Raw genomic sequence first — 18,810 nt, 5'->3', positions numbered from 1 at the left:
TGCCTTATTCATATAATGCAGACTTTATTGGCCAGCCATGTGTCGTTGTGTCCAACCTCTACTGCTGAGTTAGGTATTAGTCATGTTTTATAACCCTTGTCCCTGTTGGCTGGCATCTTTATCTGATACAAAAAAGAAACTGTAAGCCTTAATGGACATGATCAAGACTTAAGGTGTCGTCAAAGGCCTGGAAAGGGTTGAACACTGTTTTCAGTACATCCAGACTTCAGCAGGGAGTGCTGGCTTAGCTCAGATTGGCTGAGGATAAAAGGAAATGACTTCAGAACAGGACATATTTCTTTTATATTCATGCTGCTAGGATTATAATATTCATTTAGACCAGCAGACAACAGTACAGTAGTTGTTGATGTTAGGTGTTTGTCCTCAGAAAATGACTGATGGTCGCTTTGCTGTGGATTGTTAGGAATCTTTTTTTCACCTAATTTCACCTTTATTGACGGCACTGTGGCAGATGATTGGCTGGTTAATCTGTCCATTGCTTTGATCCGGATTTAAATAGCTATTGAATGAGTTGCCGTGGAATTTGGTTCACACATTAATGGGTCTCAGATGATTAGCGCCACCATGAGGTTCACATTTGTGGTTTTGATTTACCCACAAACTAGTTTAGGGGCTAAATGAAACTCAGCATGCACACTCAGGATGAAATGCAACAATTTACGACTGATTTCCAAATTTTTTATTGTTCGGTCAAATATTCATTCTGATTGATATTTTGATTTAAGACATAACAAACCTGCCCCTACCTCAGCTGTACTTCTACCTGCTTTGTATAATATTGTTGCTTGTTAGCATTTAGCTCAAAGCACTGATGTGGCCTTGCAGAGCCACCTGCCTTGCTGTGTATTTTCTGAGAAATATAAGACTTGTTAGGTTTTAGCCTAAGTTGAGCAAATGCCATTCAGAAAACCTATTGACAGTGCTTCTGAATTTGGATATTATGTGTGTTTGGCTCACTGGGCGCTTGCTGTGTTTGTTTTGTTTTTTAGCACAGGCTTTTATAGCTGCCTTTTAAAAAGCCACTAATCAAGACCCTCACATTTTGAAATTATCTGTAATATTGGAAAATGAGTATGGAAGAAAGGCTTGACAGCAGTCTGTAATAGGTGTCAGATGGATCAAGAGAAGGTTTCTGGGGAGAACAGGGACTGACTCAAAGACAGATGGCTCACAGCCAGATGTCAGGGAAGAGTTGATGATCTCAGTCAGGAAGTAGAGCAGATCAGCGGTGATGGTCTGGGAGGGGGAGATGGGAGTGGGTTGAAGAGGGCAGAAGTTAAGTCTGCTCATGGGAATTTTTTTTAAGGACTTCATTTACTGTAGGATGGGTTGAGGCAGACACTAAGCTCATGTTGGAGGGGTCAGAGGAGGAGACAGTGACCAGAGGGTAGCATGGAGGATGATCCCCGGCTGTCATCACTGAACAGAGCAGAGAGAGGGAGTAACGTCGAGATGAGACAACAGACTAGAGACGAGTTTCTTTGGGTCAAGAGCTGCAGGGGACTGGATTTAAAGTGGTAAATGGCAGATTTGCCTGCAGATAAAGGCGAAGAAAGTGGGAGATGAGATACTAAAACTCTTCCAAGAAAACCAGATTTGCGGAATTTCTAACAGCTGCCCGAAGGTTTGTCCACTGGATTCACCAGGCGCTTTACAGCCGAGGAGCAGGTGGGAGCAAACAGGACGGCTTAGAGGAAAACGGGAGAAAGGTCCTGTTGGGACAAGAGGGCAGGTATAAACGTGGAGGTCATTGAGGAGACACGAGACAGCCAGAGAGAGTTAAGAAGGGAAGCTGAAGACAAGAGGAACCAGGGAAATCACAATCATATAGCCTACCCAGTGTTAATGATGGGTTCTTATAGAGGTGAATGGAGAAGGATCTAAGTGCCGGTCAACAGCACACGGAGGGTCAAGTGAGGCTGCCGGCAAGAGCCTTCTGCCTTTCTCTCTCTTTTTTTCTTCTAGAAAATGTCAGAATGATTCAGGAGTCCTAGAAATAGACACGGCCGTCGAACATGCCAGGGATTATAGATATTTATTGTTTCAGAACTGTCATCATAGGGCCAAGAATTTCTATTTGTGCCCATGGTTGTTTTTGAACGACTTACATTTTTAGAAATGGCCTCAATCCCTTATCCTTATTAGATATCGGATGTCTCAATGCTGATGACAAATCTGAGTCTGGCCGGGCCCCATCTTAAATCTCACTTCGACGGACAAACGACGTCCTTTGACGTTTCCAAGATCTAAGAGTTAGGGACAGTGCTATTTCTGACCAGGGTTCCCTAAACGTCGCAGCAACCTGTCCGAGCTTGTGATGTAAGTGAATGCGCATTACTGTAAGATGGATAGACTCCTAATTTATTGATACCTACCATCTAATTGTAGAATGGTGTATTCCTGGGACCTGGATTTCATATCGGCACACACAGCATCATAGCACACGTGATGTTTTTGTCTTTCTTCCATACTGTATCTTATCACATCTCATTGTTTGATTGTCTCATGGCAGTTGACCCGTGTTTAACATAATATTACCCCCTTATGTTATAGTGTTACTATAAATATCGTCATAGCTCCATCAGAAAACTTGACTCCTTCACGACTCTTTTATCGTCCCTGTTATTTGTTCACCTTTTGCATATGTTCTACCTGTATTTGTATATTAGTTGGTACAATACACCCTCTGCAGTGCACACTTTGCCTCTGAGGTGTTATAAATTATATTATCATTGCTCTTACGATGTGTGACAGACAGTGTTTACTTTCCTTTAGTTCCTCTTTCTTATACAGTAGCTGCTGAGCTTTAATTTAGCCAAGCTTCAATTTGTGGGACAACCCCACAGAAGATGCGGCATGTATTTAGTATCACTGGTTGTGCTAATTCCCCTCAGACTAATGTAGATCAGTCTATTAGCTCAACGTCAGCTGCCTAGCACCACCTTGTGACAAACAGTCCTCAGAAAACCAGTCCCACCAAATTACAACTTGCGCTTAAAAAATTCACTTACTCCCCTATGCATTTGAATGAACAGACAGAGAGCATGTCTACACCTCCTTTTTGAGCATCTATCCTCCTGCTGCTCTGTAACTCAAGTCATTTTTATTGTTGGCACCAACTCTTACCACATGACAGTCACAAGGCATGATTTCAGCGGAACGCTCTCTTCTCAGCAGTGGATTTTATTTATGTTCATCTCTCAAACAAATTCCCACTGTTGCTTAAATCAATCCACAAAAGAACATCCCCATGACCTGAGGACGTTTTTCCTCACAGGGATGTAAATAAAGCTTAAAAAATAAGATGTATAAAAAATAATAATCATAAAAAAAAATTAAAATCAGCCACACAGCACTGTGATGTTTTATGTATGAACCCACCCAAAGCCTTTGTCAGTACTGTGACGATGTTAAAACATGAAAAATACCATGACTATAACAGAGAGGTAACATGGTAGCCTGCTGGTTAAAAACATCATCCTTTATTTAGAGCATGTGCAGTGTTCTACATTACACCATTCTTCAGTTTTTTTAATGCAGTGGTTGAGGTTTGCTGCGTAAATATCGTGTCACAGTAAATAAAATCTAATTTGTGTGAGAGTTAACTCTTTGAAGACTAAGAAAATGAGAGAACAAAAACATATATTTGGGGACGTCAGCAAACCCGCTGGCAGACACGTTGGGTCAGCTGGGGTCTATACACTAATTAGAGTGGAATCTGTATGGCAGTGCATGCTGTCACCCCATCACATAGGCCAAGTTCATTCAGGACTAATTTAATTGCATACTTTATGTCCAAATTATTCTTGCCCCAGCGGCTACATTGTATGGACAGGACAAACACTTCTTATGTCATGATTTTTGGACACCGAGGACGGAAGCAGGGATATCGGACGATACGCTCTTTTCCAGGTTGCAAATCATTATTATTATGAAAGAATAAGAAAGATGAGACGGGCACACTGAAAGCACCAAACCACCACCCAAAGACACATATACTACACCATGAAAATTTGCATAAGTTGTTTTATTCATAGTTGTTGTTCTTTTTATATTTCTTTTTTTTTTTTAATTGTTTTGTCTTTTGTTGAAGTGGACATCCCATAAAGTCAAGCCTGAAGCCCTTTGCTGAGTTGTTTGCACATCACCCTCTGAAATGAAAAGAAAGGGTAAGAGGAGGAGTGGAGTGGGGTTTTCCTCCGTCTCTTTCTCTCGCTCTCTCTTTATCTCACTTACAGTATCCCAACTCAACCTTTATTTTCATTTGTTTGAACAAAGAGTGTACCTTACAGTATATTTACACATCATACTGACTGACTGTTTAACAATTTCCACTTAGGTAATGCGAGGAAGATTGAACTTTCGTGGTTTGCTTTTCCGTTTTTCATATTTTTCTAGAGTTCTTGTTCTCCTTTGATCCTCTTTTCTCCTCTCATGCTAACTTTGTAGTTGTTTGTAGTTTTCCTTGTCATCATCACTGCTATCATCCTCATCATCATCATCATCATCATCATCATCATCATCATCATCATCATCATCATCATCATCATCATCATCATCATCATCATCATCATCATCATCACATCATAATCACATTATATTGATATAACTCTTTTCAATAGATTCCTCTCTGACAACTGTACAATCGTACACAGTGTTTGACTTTTATATATATTTTTGGGAATATATTATTTAAACCTAATAAAAGAGGAACATAATCCAAAAGAAAATATATTAGTATCCCAAAGTAACAAAATCATGCATGTTTTAATGTATTTGTCCATAAAAACAAAACAAAACAGAAAAAAATGAACGTAATGGATGGGATCTGGTTTATTTACAAACTGATCTTGGCACTGGTTTTGTTGTCTCTTGCTGGAAACTGGAATGGTCATAAAGAATACTTCTTACTCTACCGAGTGTAACACTCCTGGTATCGTAAGTCAGTGACCTGCTATAAAAGGCAGGTTTGAGAGACATATTCTTCTTTTTTTTTAAAGCACAAAAAAGATAAAAGAAAGTGGGAAACAGAACTACATTAGAGAGTCGACCAGAGGGAAAAACAGAAACGGTGTGTAGAAAACGTATTTCACTTCAGCTTTAGACTGTGGCAGTTTCCTCTTTTAGGCAGAAACCCTGTGACATCATGTCTACTGACAATTTTTTTATTTTTTTCCCCAGAAATACAGGCTCTCTCTACATTTCTTCAGGTGCGATCACTGGTTACCATTGTTAGGGTGAAAATCCAAAAAAGAGAACATTGATTCTGTCAAAATTCATCTTGTAAAGCAGCATTAACTGACTCAGGCAAATAAAATAAAGGAGACAAAAGTCACCGAAAACCACCGGCGCAGACCTACTACTCAGTCCCAGGTCTGGCAGGCAGGGAGGGGTAGCTGTCTAAAATTTCCAGTGTTGCCTTGCACAAACAAGTGCTTGACTGTTGATCCAAAGATCTTGTGTGTGAGCAAACATAAGGTTGTGTTGTGTGTGTGTTTGTCTGTGTGCATGTGTGTGTGTGTTTGGGTGTCTCTGCATACTCATATTCAGTGCAAACACATTGGGTAAAAATCCCATCTTGGCCATGGCCCATCAGCTCTGTTGTTTCAACTGAAACAGTTTAATCTACAGAATCGTCTCTCCCTGACCACCTCACTACCTCATTTCCTTTGCAGTTGTCTGTTGCACCTCTTCAAAGAGATAAACCGCCAGGCACACTCACATGCCTTTTGTTTATCCAGCCTGATGGCGGGCCAACCGCTGCCAAGCAGCCCGCTTTACCCACCCTCCCGCCCCCACACCCAGCGTCAGGTCCTAGCACAGCCCAATGTACTTGAGATTGTTCTGGATGATCACGTCCGTGACAGCGTCGAACACAAACTGGATGTTGCTGGTGTCAGTGGCACAGGTGAAGTGCGAATAGATCTCCTTGGTCTCCTTGTTGCGGTTGAGGTCCTCAAACTGCCGCTGCACATAGACAGCCGCCTCCTCGTAGGTGTTTTGACCTTTGTAGTCAGGGAAGCACACTGTCAGAGGAATGCGTTTGATCTTCTCAGCCAACAGGTCCTTCTTGTTGAGGAAGAGGATGAGCGACGTGTTGGTGAACCAGTTGTTGTTGCAGATGGAGTCGAATAGGCGCAAACTCTCGGCCATACGGCTCTGTAAGACAAAAAACAGAAAGAAAGAAAATCAGACCATTAGGAGACATTTTAACTGCTAAGAAACGTGATCTGCTCAACATATCCCACTATCAAACCTTTCACATAATCTGAGTCATATGATGTGTCAAAAACCTAAGAGAGAAAATGAGTCAGGATTCCAGGATGGAAATTGAAGACAATAGGCTATAAGAGGAGGTCTAAAGTCATCCAGCACATTTCATATCCACTCGATTGGCCAAAGGTACGCTCCTCTGTTATGTCAACAGAGACTCCAGACAGACAGACAGATGAACACCTGCTTCTGAACTCCCATTCTCCTGTGGAGCAGCAGATTCCTTCTTTTACCACCACTCACTTTCTCTCAAGTCTAAAATGGTGACTCCATCAGTCAGAGTAGATGAGATGAATCTTTATTCTGTTACAGTAGCTACGGACATATCTCACTCCACTGTGAAGAATGGCTCTTTAAAAATGCAGCGATTGTTTTATATGGAAATGTGAACGTGCCCAGTGGCGACAGGGACAGAGGCTGTTGACAGACAGGCTGTTTACACTGAGGACACACTGGTCTGACCTTATACAGTTTGTCGTTACAGAATCACTCAGCCACTGGGACTTCTAAAAGCTTACAGACGGACAATAAGAACAACACTGACTTCTACCTCTTTAGCTTCTCCCGCTGCACTTTCAGAGTTCATTTAAATGCTCAAAATCTAATTTATTCTTTGTTTTTTTTCTGGTGCACCATTACTGCTCCGGCACTAAGGTTTCTTCCTCAGCATTTAATGTCCTAAATAAATGTCTGAACTCCTCCAGACATTGGTGCATTATCATCTCTAGCTTGTAGGATCACATTAGGTGCCACATCCCCCCCTTCAAAGTTAAGAAGAAATCTGAGATTTATTTGAGAAGTTTATTATGGAAAACACTAATGTCTTTCATGTGAGACAAATGAGTTAGTTAGAAGACACAGGAAGGGGAGGACTCAGATGAACAGGAGCAGGAGTCTTCAACGAGAACAGAAATATGAACAATGTGACTGGTATCTGCATTAAAACACAGTGTAGACACTCAGCTGTAATTAAAATGTTATTATGTTTTTTTGGGGGGGTTTGTCCGTCTGTCTTATTCTCATGAAGGGGGAAACATGTTGTGTGAACTTTATCACATCTGGTAGAAAAATCCACTTAGATGAAATGCACTGATCAAGTTTTGGTGGTCATAGGTCAAGGTCACTGATATAATGCTTTAATGGCAGCAACTGACAAGAGAGATGTGTTAATTCCCCCTCTTTTTATGATTATTTATCTTTTTTTTCTACATTTGATTCCACCAGATATTTCCAAAATATTTCCACTAGATATCTACGTATGATAATCTATGTTCAAATCTCACTAGATTTGCAGAATGATAAAATATGCAGTTTTTGGTGCAGAGGAAAAAGTCTGTGTGTGTGTGTATGTGTCAGTTTGTGAATGTGTGTGTGTGTGTGTGCATCCATCCATGTGTTTCCTTACACTCGGTGCTCATGTGACGTTGAATGTATAAGAGAAAAGAGAAAGAAAAAGGGGGAAAAAAAGTTGATCTGTTCATGGCAGCTGCTGGCATGTGGCGACTGGCCAGTAGCTTGTGACTGGGAGGTTGTCAGATGGAAGACTGCTGTTTAAAAGGTTACAGAAACAACATGATGCTCTGAGCAAATCACAAGATCTGCACAGCGTGAAAAAAAAAGAGAAGATACCGAGGCGAATAGCTAAGGATTAGACAATCATAGTGCAGATTCAAAGTAAACCCTGATTATTCAGTGGTGTAAGTGCACTATTTTTGGATAATGATGAAAAGGCTACAGTTATGAGAAGCTAAAGTTGTAGGTAACCCTCACACACGGCCCCAAACTTGTCTTAACAGCAGCTAATGGAGGTTTAAAAATACATGACCATTACCAATGTTCCACAAACACAATGAACAGTACTTGAGGTCTGCTGAAGTATTGCAAACTGTAAACTGGATACTGCATTCAGTGTCTCCAGAAAGACTTTCTGTCCTATGAAAAAGAGTGCATTTTTAAAACACTAAAATGAGACACTGTAGGAGGAAGGTAATAAACTGAGGTTTTGTTCAAAACAAATTGCATAAGCATGTGTTTGCAAGAATCTGTCGGACCACAGCTCTGCACTGACGTGTTAACACTGCTCTTTGTTTATCCATATGTCTTTCTTTTTGCTCCCGTTCCCTCACGTGTTGTTACCAGATGAGATTGAAACATAAGCTCTCCTTTCTGTGGAAGAATATGTCCTCTGGGACCGAGGCTGGTCCCTAAACATTGTACACTGCACAAAGTCATGTCAGACTGTTTGACCTCACTCCTCCTCCTCCCTGGGTGTCAAAACAAGAGCCCAGCTGTTAAGAGAGTATGGCAGGAGACAGCCAGCTGCGCCCGGGGGGGGGGGGGGGGGGGGGTGTTGGCTGGGGGGTGGGTGGGGATGGGGGGTCTCTAGTGTCTTTACCTGGCCACTGTGCTGCTTGTACAGTGAGAGTTTCTTAATGGGGAGCGGGAGGATGGGGGAGAACAGCACTCAGGGGTACTAAAGCATGCAGACCTCCTTCCTTTGCTTGAAACACCCACTGATACAGATGCATGTGCACACACACACACACACACACACACACACACACACACACACACACACACACACACACACACACACACACACACACACACACACACACACACACACACACACACACACACACTGCTTTCCCCCCATCACCTCCTCCTGTCAGAGTACTCCAGAGGCACAGGCCTTAATTAAGCTTAAGTATTAATGAGGAAGTTCATCCCAGTGTCATTGCTTTGTTTCCCATAAATAAAAATCGAGCTAAGTGTGCAGCCAGTCACCCCATCCTAATTCATTACGGTTCATCTTAAATGTCACAGCTTTACAAGGACAAGGGTTCTGCTCTTATCTACAGAGTGAGATGAGGGTTTTTTTAATTTTTTTTTTATGTCACCATGTTTTTTTCCTGCTGCACCTGAGAGTTGCATTATTCAGGCCGCTCCCTCTCTGCTTCCCCCTCGCTGTTTAATTACTAAAAAACTCTGCTACTGTGGGCAGCCACACTGCTGCGCTCAGGCACGAAACAAACAAACACACACATTGCATTTGTACATAATATTATGTTGTGGAAAATATCCATTATCCTCGCATGCTGTATCATTACTTGTTATTCGTATGAGTTTGAGTAGGATGTATCAGAGTCTATCCTGTAAATTATAACTAATGATTGCTTTATTATACTATTAGGGATGAAGGGAGGCTAGTAGTATGGGTGAGCTAACTTAATTCTACATGTCACCTGAGTAGCTGTAGTAGCATCCTTCAGACTAGAGGCTATTGTTGAGTATTTCAGCAACTTTTTAGACAAGATGTGTCTGGAAGGAAAACGATAAGCTGTTTCTTTGTTAATGCTGTCCCCATTTTGAAATGCTAAACCCAGATAACACAGCAGAGGCACTGAGACCTATATGTGAGTAAGCACTGTCTTTTAAGGAGTGGGTAAAAAAAAGAAAAGAAAAAAAGCATGACATGATCTCTTCACTGTCTCGTCATGTCATTCCACTTCCTGGAAAGCTGATTTTCAAAACACCAATGTGTCATATGGAGCAAATCAATTATATGACAGTGATTCCTTTGATAGAGCATTAATGCTGTGACAGAGGGAAGGAGGATTTTGCAGAATACATTTTGAGACGCAGGTCTGTGTGCGCGCTGAACAATAGTCGATGTGATGCATGAGTCTCTGATCAGGGAAACTGTTGTTTAATATTCAGATCAGTTCATGTGTTTGCTGCAGTGTGAAAGGAAAAGCACACATGATGGAATTACAGAATTCATTGAGACAATAGCAACAGAGCTGACACTGCAGTCAGTGTCAGCCTTGATGTTTGGCTTAAACAACCACTAACCTCATATCTCATCTTTTCATTTTTACCACACACACACACACACACACACACACACACACACACACACACACACACACACACACACACACACACACACACACACACACTGCAGTGCTCTAATGCATATAAACCTGCACAACACATTCACAATCGCACACGCACAGCCGCACAATACAGTAGATGCATGCACATATACACCTCATATCTATTCTCTCCAGCGCTGCTGTTTGTTGTACAGCCCCCTCCTCCCCCTCCTCTCCTCCCCTCCTCTCCCCTTCTCATCCTGCCTTCCCTAGTCACAGCTCACTGTCAACAGCGCAGGATTAGGAGCATTTGACTGGCCTGTTGCTAAGCAACAGTAACCATGGCAACCGATTCATTATGAAGACAGGGATGGGACAGGGAAAATGTATCAGGGAATGGGTAAATGTTGTACTGTAATTATTATGGTGTATTTTCGTTCCTGCGGTGCATCGAAACTCAACCGTCGTCGCTCTGGATGGAAGGAGTTTGTTTTCTGCCGGTGTGACATTGTAGGAAGCTTTGAAGGTTAAGATCACTAAGACGATCACAACAAGCTACAATTACTAAAATGACACCTCTCCTTCTAATGAGGGCGCTCAAAGCCACTGAAACAGTTTTTGCACATATACTGTACACAGATGCAGTTTTCTGGAGATACTGAGCAGCAATCATCCAAACCAAGGCGCACACAGACCGACAAACTGATGACAGTGGTAGAAGTGGCTGAATTAAAAAAACAAAATGGAACACAAAGTTGTGCTCCTTCTGGCTAACCCATCAAGTTTCCATCATCAGTAAGTGCTCTGTTGTTTTCCATAAGATAAGACGATTCATGGAGCCCCTATTCAAACATCCTCATCAACAAGGCATAGTGCCACTAGGGTTCACAGATTTGCAGTACTTGCAAATAAGGCTAAGAAAAAGATGAGTCAGAGGTGCACTTGAACAGAAATTGATGAGTCACCTATGACTGTGACTTTGTCGCACTAAAGGATTGTTTCATTTCAAAGATTTATGTCAAGTCCATTAATTAACAGTTTTTCATGCCTGTGTTCAGTTGTGCTCATCTGCTCACTAGTGGTTGTGCCATAGATTTCCACGTTCATATTCTGCTGACATGGAGTCATGGGGTCAGTGTTTTTATTGAGTCAAAGAGTAAATATCGCTGATGCTGGAGGGAAACAAGCTCGACTGCTAAGGCAGTTAATTAAAGCAGCAGCTCGTCTTATCAATGCACGAATTGTAATTATAACACTTTGCTAATTTAATTGCAAAAGACACATTAATTAGTTATCAATATATACAAGGGAGGTTTAAACTAATACATTAGCACTACTTTTCCTCTGCGCTGGTCCAACCTAATGAATATAAAAATGAAACAGCTTTTTCGCTCTAGTGCATTTTTTTTATGGTTGAGTTCAGGTTATGTTCATGTGTTGACTGTTAATCAAGAATCATCTTGCTCTAGCTTATCTGACCTTCTCTCTCAATTAGTATTATTTGTCTTTATGTAAAAACTGAGTCATCTCTTGTGCAGGCTGAATTAATGGGTGGAAAACATTTTCTTAGAAATATCTACTCATTTCCTCTGAGATCAATCTGCGTTAACAATCTGTTGTTAATGAGAGGCTTTTTAGCCAATCACCAAGATCTGCTTTCTGCTTTCTGTAAATGTTTTTTTGTTGTAAGTTTTGTATTATGGTTTGTTGCCTCTATATTTTTTATTCTCTTGTATGTTTCTTTCATTTTCTGTACTACAGTAGCTTGTCAGTCTTTTTTGTGAATCGGGGTTAGCTTAACAGCCCACTCCTTATCTTCAGTCATACCGTACTTAATCTTAACCAACTTAAACAGAAGCCAAACTGTGGTTAATTGCAAATACGTATATTCCCCTATATATGGTAAGCCATGTAAAACAGATTTACAGACACAAACACTCATCTATTTCTCAAACTGCAGATCATATTGAGCATGTAGAGGCTAAACTATGTGTTAGGTAACAGCTGTTCAGCAGTGTTGTGTCAGCTGACAGTGGTTATGGAAGCAGGCAGCTCCAAGATGCAGGAATTCACGTTGGAGCTTCTGTAGATGTTGAAGTTACAACAGCAACGATAAAGTACCTGCACTCAGTCCTGATAGCACTGGCATTAGGTGTAGAGTGACTATGGCATTTAGATTCTCTGCTGCAATATGCTGTCTGTGTGATCATCCTGTAGATTTATGAGGGTGTGGCCAGATGTCCTCTGTGGCCTCCATTTGTATGCTAGTGCAGCACTGCTTTTATGAATCTCCACTGGGCTTTTGTATAATTGACCAGCCTGTATTATATCACAAATGACAGCAGCATCAACTCTGAATTTATGTTGCCGTTTAAGTACTTTATCTCTGACTGGCTCAAATCTACAAATGTAGTCAGCATTATTGTGGTGTGATTGCATCAAACTAAACACATCCTCCATGCACTATGCAATATTCATTTGGTTCAGTTTAATCACTTTATGTGTGAGTAAATCATCGCTTTTGGTCATGCTTTGACTTGCACCGATACACTTATTCTGCCGTATTGTTCATCCTTTGTATAGAGCTGTAATGATACTTGTGATGAAATATGAACAATAAAATAAGGATATGAAGTTGTGTGTCTGCGATAGGACCACCTATGTAATGAAGTTATAGCCTGCTAGTTACATCTTGACATACACCCTACAAAATGTTCATTTCTGGATTTGTTCATAATTTAACCACCCACATATTTGTTTTAATGCCCTTGAAAGTCATGAATATTGGATTTTAATTAACGCACTATTGCCATCAGTATCTGTACTCACTGATTGATTGGTTTTACATTTGGCATTGACATTTGTTTAAACTTCATTAACTGCTCATTACTAATAAAACAGTATGTTAAGGATGTTTGCATCCGCTTATTGTGACAAATGTTGAACTACAGCCAACCCTGGAAAAGTTATTTATCTGAAGGGCATTGTCAGTGTGCACTGTGGAGCCACTGGTTTTCCTGCTTTTGGTCTTTCTTACAGTAAAGTTGTAATATCTTGAAAGCGACTAATGCCCTTGCCACACACATGCAAGAAAACGGTTTAGAAAAGCCCGATCATCACTAGATTAATTTGTGGCGTCCTTTCTGTTCCATGCTCTCATCAATAATTTTGACAAGAACAACTATGGGATGCGGTTCAGTGGTTAGTGCTGTTGCCTCACAGCAAGACAGTTAGACTACAGACTGACAACTTTTTCAGCATGTACCCCACTTATAACTAATTACATGCTGGGATAAGCCCTAACTTCTCACCCTGAATAGATTAAGTGGTTTCTAAAATGCATGAATAATCATTTAAGGAGTTTTTTTTTTCATCCTCACACAAGAAAAGCGTATGACCGCATGTGAATAGCACATCTTGTAATGAGGGATAAAGCTATGCATGCATGCTCATCACAGACAGCAATGGCCGACCTAAAAAATACCTCCAAATACATCTAAAAACAGACAGAATGTACCAGGTGGACTGCAAGTTGAAGCAGTCGATAGACAAAAGACAAACACAAGTTATTTGCTAAAGGGTTTCACTTGAATCAGATAAGGCTAAATGTCAGTAGATACTTTTTTTTTTTTTTTTGGTAATGTATATGTTCAGCAGGCTCTGTAACAGGATGGCTGCTCCAGTTTCAGGATGTCTTTCTTCTTGGTGCTTCTGATCCCTGGGTTTCTTCTTGCAATAATAAAAGTTGTTTTTTTTCCTGAGTACCTGTGAACTCCCATTGCTACACAGTGCCTTCACAATCTGCTAATTCTCACAGGTACAGCCTCACACTTTATTCTGTGAACTCAATTAACACCATACTGCATTCTTCTCCTCAGACTTTATTTTTAACCTATAAAACTAATTGATTTCATGTTCCAACCTCGCACAATGTACACCCTGTTTTATCCGGGTAACCCACGAATTATCAGGCCAGTTCAGTTACAGAGATGACGAAGTTTCCTGTGTACTCCACGCTGCTATTTCTAGTGGAGACTGTATAAAGACACCAAGGTGAACCTGGATACTGGAACGTCTTCTGGGAAAAAAATGTAATCATCCCTGTGAAGAAATAGAAAATAGCTGACCCCTCATAGTTGACCTAGTCATAAAAAGGTAGAATACTATCCGTTGTTGACCTTCCATTATCAAAAAAGCAGTTAAACAAGCAATAACTACTCAGCTATTCCAAAACACTCAGATAAGAGGATGGATATGCTGTGGATAGGAAATTGTTCAAATTCCACAGCCGTGAAAAGGAAGATAACAAACACTGGCCACTCTCTTCAATCAGATTTAAAATGGCTTTAATTGTGAATGCATTTCACCCATTTCTACAAAATTAGCCCACTCATGCCCCTAGTCAAAGACGTTGGATAAGGACCATAAAATCTGGATAAGGATTTCCTAATTGTTTTATTAGACAAAACTGAATGGGCTGTACAGGATCATTTAGGTCCAGTGGATACAGTGGTCATGTTTTTCATGTGAGGTTATTAGAGGAACTACCCACAGCAATTTGGTCTTAAAAACATGGAGGAATAAATTATGAAAATATATTGGGTATATAGTAAAGTAGAGTTTTTTTTTTTTTCTGTGGCCAACCTCTAAATCAGTTCTCTCTACAGAAAAGATCATTCATGCAACTTCTGGCCCCCCAAAATTGGGTAAACAAGTTATTTCTGCTTAGACTTAAAGCAGTACAAAGCTGCATCATATAGTGAAGATCTGTTCAAGTCAAAGTCAGCTTAGTAGAGTGAACTCATGCATGTTTGTTTACCTACTTAAAATGATAAGCTGCTCTGCAGTTTTGCGGTTTCAAACTCTTTCGGCAAGCTAAACACTGTGTGCATTTGTTCCCAGCAAGCTGTCTCCATTTGACGTTATCAGTGCATCAGTGTGTTGAGCAAGGTGCTATCACTGTGACATGACATGGTTTAAAAGAGACCAAAGTAAGTGTAAGAGAGTTAAACCGAAAAAGGCAGATATTATGTTGTTGACTGATAAAATGAAGGGAGTAAGTCTTCTGTTATACAATCATGGCATTAATTATTGCAACTGAAATCCGCTGTTTCGAGCTCTCTTCCTTCCTATTTTTTTTTTTTTAAGTATTGCTTTAATTGAAAGTAATAACCAAACAGCGCAGTTTGCAAAGATGATTTTGAAAATAACCTCTTTTCATCTCAGATTGTCCCTATAAAAGTGCTGTCGCAAAGAAAAGATAAAAGGAGCAAGAATGCGCTCCCTCTATCAGTGCAGCCAAAGCACGGCTGCTGTGTTTTAGACGGGGGTGTACAGAGAGGAAGTGACACAGCAGAACAGGCCTGCGCTCCCTTTGCTTCTCAGAACTGTAAAACCATTTGATACAAATATTTCTCATTTGGCATCGATATCTGAAAAATCTTTGCAGTAAATCAGATAAGTACTATCTGTCTCACAGAAGTGATGTATCCCTGCCATTTGAGTTATGTAATCCTGTGGTGAGATATGAATGTTCCACCTCTTCTCACGAATGGTGTAAAAACTTAACTGGAGAGAATATTTGTATAATTTGTGCTAATTGGGTGGTGAGGGCCTTGGACCTCTTCAAACCACTGTGTTAGTGCTGATGTGTCACGCAGCTGCATGTAAGTGATTTTTACGCATACAAAAGTTTATATGCACAAATGTCGACCCTTTTAAAACAAAATTTTCTTACCGTCTGGTTGTCCTCGTAGAGTTTGAGGTCGTAGCCACTTAGCTCGACACAGAAAATGATTGCAGTCACGCCTTCAAAACAGTGGATCCACTTCTTTCTCTCCGAACGTTGTCCGCCCACATCGACCATCTTGAAGGTGAGCTCCTTGAAGGTGAACTTGTTCTCCACAATGCCGGTGGTCATGTCGCGGGATCGCAGGATGTCCTCCACGGTGGGGATGAACTCAGCTGCAGAGATGCGGTCCAGGTCATTCAGGTAGTAGGCAGTGTTGTCCTCTAAGTGGTACTCGTTGGACCGTTGAAAGCACTCCTGGACCCCTGAGTCAGCCCACAGACGTTTCATCACCCCCTGTAACTCTAGAGTGATCTCCCCCTTGCTTTCAGCCGGCCCTGTGAGGGCAAAGAGCTGCACGGCGTCGTAGGCGCGGTCAGGATTGTGAAAGTCGATCTTGAGGGTGGTGAGGGCCCGGATAATGCGGGTGAGGGAGTCGATGGCATTGTACAGGATGAGGGGCTTGTACTCCTTGCATGCTTCCAGGTTGAAGCCACCACTGTGGATGATCTTCATCTGCTTGACGATGGTGCTCTTGCCCGAGTTGCTGGTGCCCAGCAGTAGCAGCTTGATCTCACGCCGCTGCCGTTGACTCTCTGAGCGCAAGTGGCGGTCGATCCGCCGCGAGCGCCGCGCGGCTTCCTTCTCCTCCGAACTCTGACGGCATCCCATGGTCCTCCACCACGTGGTGAGCACAAAGGAACTCGTGCTGCTGCTCGATGTGATAGCAAATTATAACGAAGCGGTGGCTAAAAAGGTGCTTGTGGAAGAGTTGGAGAGGGTTTTCACTAAAGGTAGGAGGTTGCTGGGGAAGAGGCGAGACGAAACTTCACAGCGGACCAATTTAACACTAGACAGGAGAGCCACCACACAGAGGAGTGACTCAGGAGTATTTCATTCTTTTTGTTCAGGGGCAGTCTGTGAGTCCTGTGTGGGCAGAACCCAGACTTGTGGGATGCCCACACAGCGCCTGGCACTGAGGTTGGACTGCCTGCTGAAGCCAAGGGAGCTGGGGTTCATAGCAGGGGCTCCCCCTGAGGAAAAACTCTGGAGGAGGGCTGGACGTGAAGCGTTCAGTGTTTGTCAGTAGAGAAAGTGTTTGGACTTGATGTGTGCGGATTGCAAAACCCCCTCACTCTCCTCCCACATGGCTCTCGCGGTGCGTTGCCCTTGTTTGGCTTCTGCAACCATCAACTTCAGTTCGATATTTGGCCTGTTCCGCTCTATCCTCCAGATAAAATCCTTTCTGCTTCTTCTGCGGTGTGGTATCTCCCCGAGAACTTAAGGCCTCTGAGTCTGCCAACACATAAGACAGAGAAGAGACATGAATAGCAAGTTTAAGATCAGATAAGACCACATAAGACCAGTTTCATTACTTTGCGTCTTATTAATAACGTGTGATGTGCATGTGCTAAAGGAGTAGCTCGCTCTTGCACAAATAAACACATTTGTGTGAGAGGGACATGTGAGGATTGAAACCACTTTTATATGTATGTGTATGGAGCTGGAGGCACAAGTTTGTTAAGCTAGTGTATCATAGAGTAGACGCAGGGGGAAAAAATTGTCTGACTCTCTGTTAAATAAAAGAAAAGGCAACAAACATTTCTGAAGTTTGATAAAGACAACATTTCTTGTTTGTTCAAACCCTGAATAAACATGTAAAACTGACAGTGGTTAGTTTCAGGGGTGTTAGAGACGTTTACCAAAATCTTTGGAGAGAGCTAGGCTGAATGTTTGTATCGCTCCTTCCAGTCTTTATGCAAACTGTGGCTAATCGCCCCCTGGTTTTAGCTCCATGCTTAAAACACACATGTAACAGTGATATCAATCCTCTTATCCCACACTTGGAAAGAAAACACATTTCAATCATTGACCTACTTGTTATCATTAAAACAGCAGAAACAGAAATACTTCACCTTTCTTCAACAAATGGAAATGAATCATCCAAAAATCATTACAGTAATGATCATTGATAATCCGAAAGAAAGCATCACGGGTCACATGCGTACACTTCCCATTCAGCCACTGCCATGCCACGCTGTAGTCTGTGTACACTGCCTCTTCAGATTTCTGCTCCAGTCACACACCCCATCTTGCTCAATCTGCAGTTCTGTGTTACCATAGACTCTGAGCCAAAGTAGATCTCTGACCACGCCTATCCATTTAACACCACTACACACACAGAGACTCATTATGTTCACAATCAAGGTCAAACATACGCTCAGAAAGAGGCAGAGAAAAACAAACTCCCCGCTTTGGAAGGAAACTGATTTAGGATAAGCAAGATGAATGTACTTCCTTGTGATCGGTAGCATCTTCTGCTATTCAGCTCGCTGCCTCTCGCTGTCCTCTGTCTGGTCGACATCAGGTGAAATGCTTATTTACTATCACAATGGAAAATAACAGGCTCAAACCAGCAGGTGCCTCTCATTCTTTCATACCGCTGTAAAGCCCTGTCTCCTTGCCCAGACATCTGTGTTGTTATCCTTCAGATTCCTTCAGATTCACACTGTGATCAGAAAAAGAATAAGAAATATTCTGAGAATATTTGGTTTCATTCTGCTCTCGCTTTGATATGTCAGCTTTCCAGGAGGCTGCACTTTTACTCCGATAGAACAAATATTGAATGCTAATCATTTTGGGGACATGAAATCGAATAAAGCGCTGCCTTGTACTACGTGATAAATTTAAAGCAAAAACCAATCTGGAGCAGAGAATGCCTCTGGGATTCTGTGATAAATAGATGCACATTGAAACAGGCTGCATGCTATTGGATGAGTAACGAATGTGAATTCATACTGTGGCCTAGTTTTGTTTGTTAAACTATACTCTGTATGATAGATAGATAGA

At 41.6% G+C, this 18,810-nt stretch overlaps 1 protein-coding gene across 1 annotated transcript; it reads right to left on the bottom strand.

Annotated features, from left to right (window-relative positions):
- Positions 1-5,835: 5,835 nt before the first annotated feature.
- On the bottom strand, positions 5,836-16,632 carry gnaz (guanine nucleotide binding protein (G protein), alpha z polypeptide; the record flags this gene model as incomplete). The annotated part of the gene is made up of 2 exons (XM_083983121.1): positions 5,836-6,180; positions 15,910-16,632. The coding sequence occupies 2 exons, from the start codon at positions 16,630-16,632 to the stop codon at positions 5,836-5,838; spliced, it is 1,068 nt and encodes a 355-aa protein (XP_083839247.1).
- Between the last annotated feature and the right edge of the window lie 2,178 nt (positions 16,633-18,810).

Source organism: Trachurus trachurus, assembly GCF_905171665.1.
Source record: "Trachurus trachurus genome assembly, chromosome: 12".
In the NCBI taxonomy this organism is placed as follows: domain Eukaryota; kingdom Metazoa; phylum Chordata; class Actinopteri; order Carangiformes; family Carangidae; genus Trachurus; species Trachurus trachurus.
This window is presented reverse-complemented; position numbering and strand designations above follow the sequence as displayed.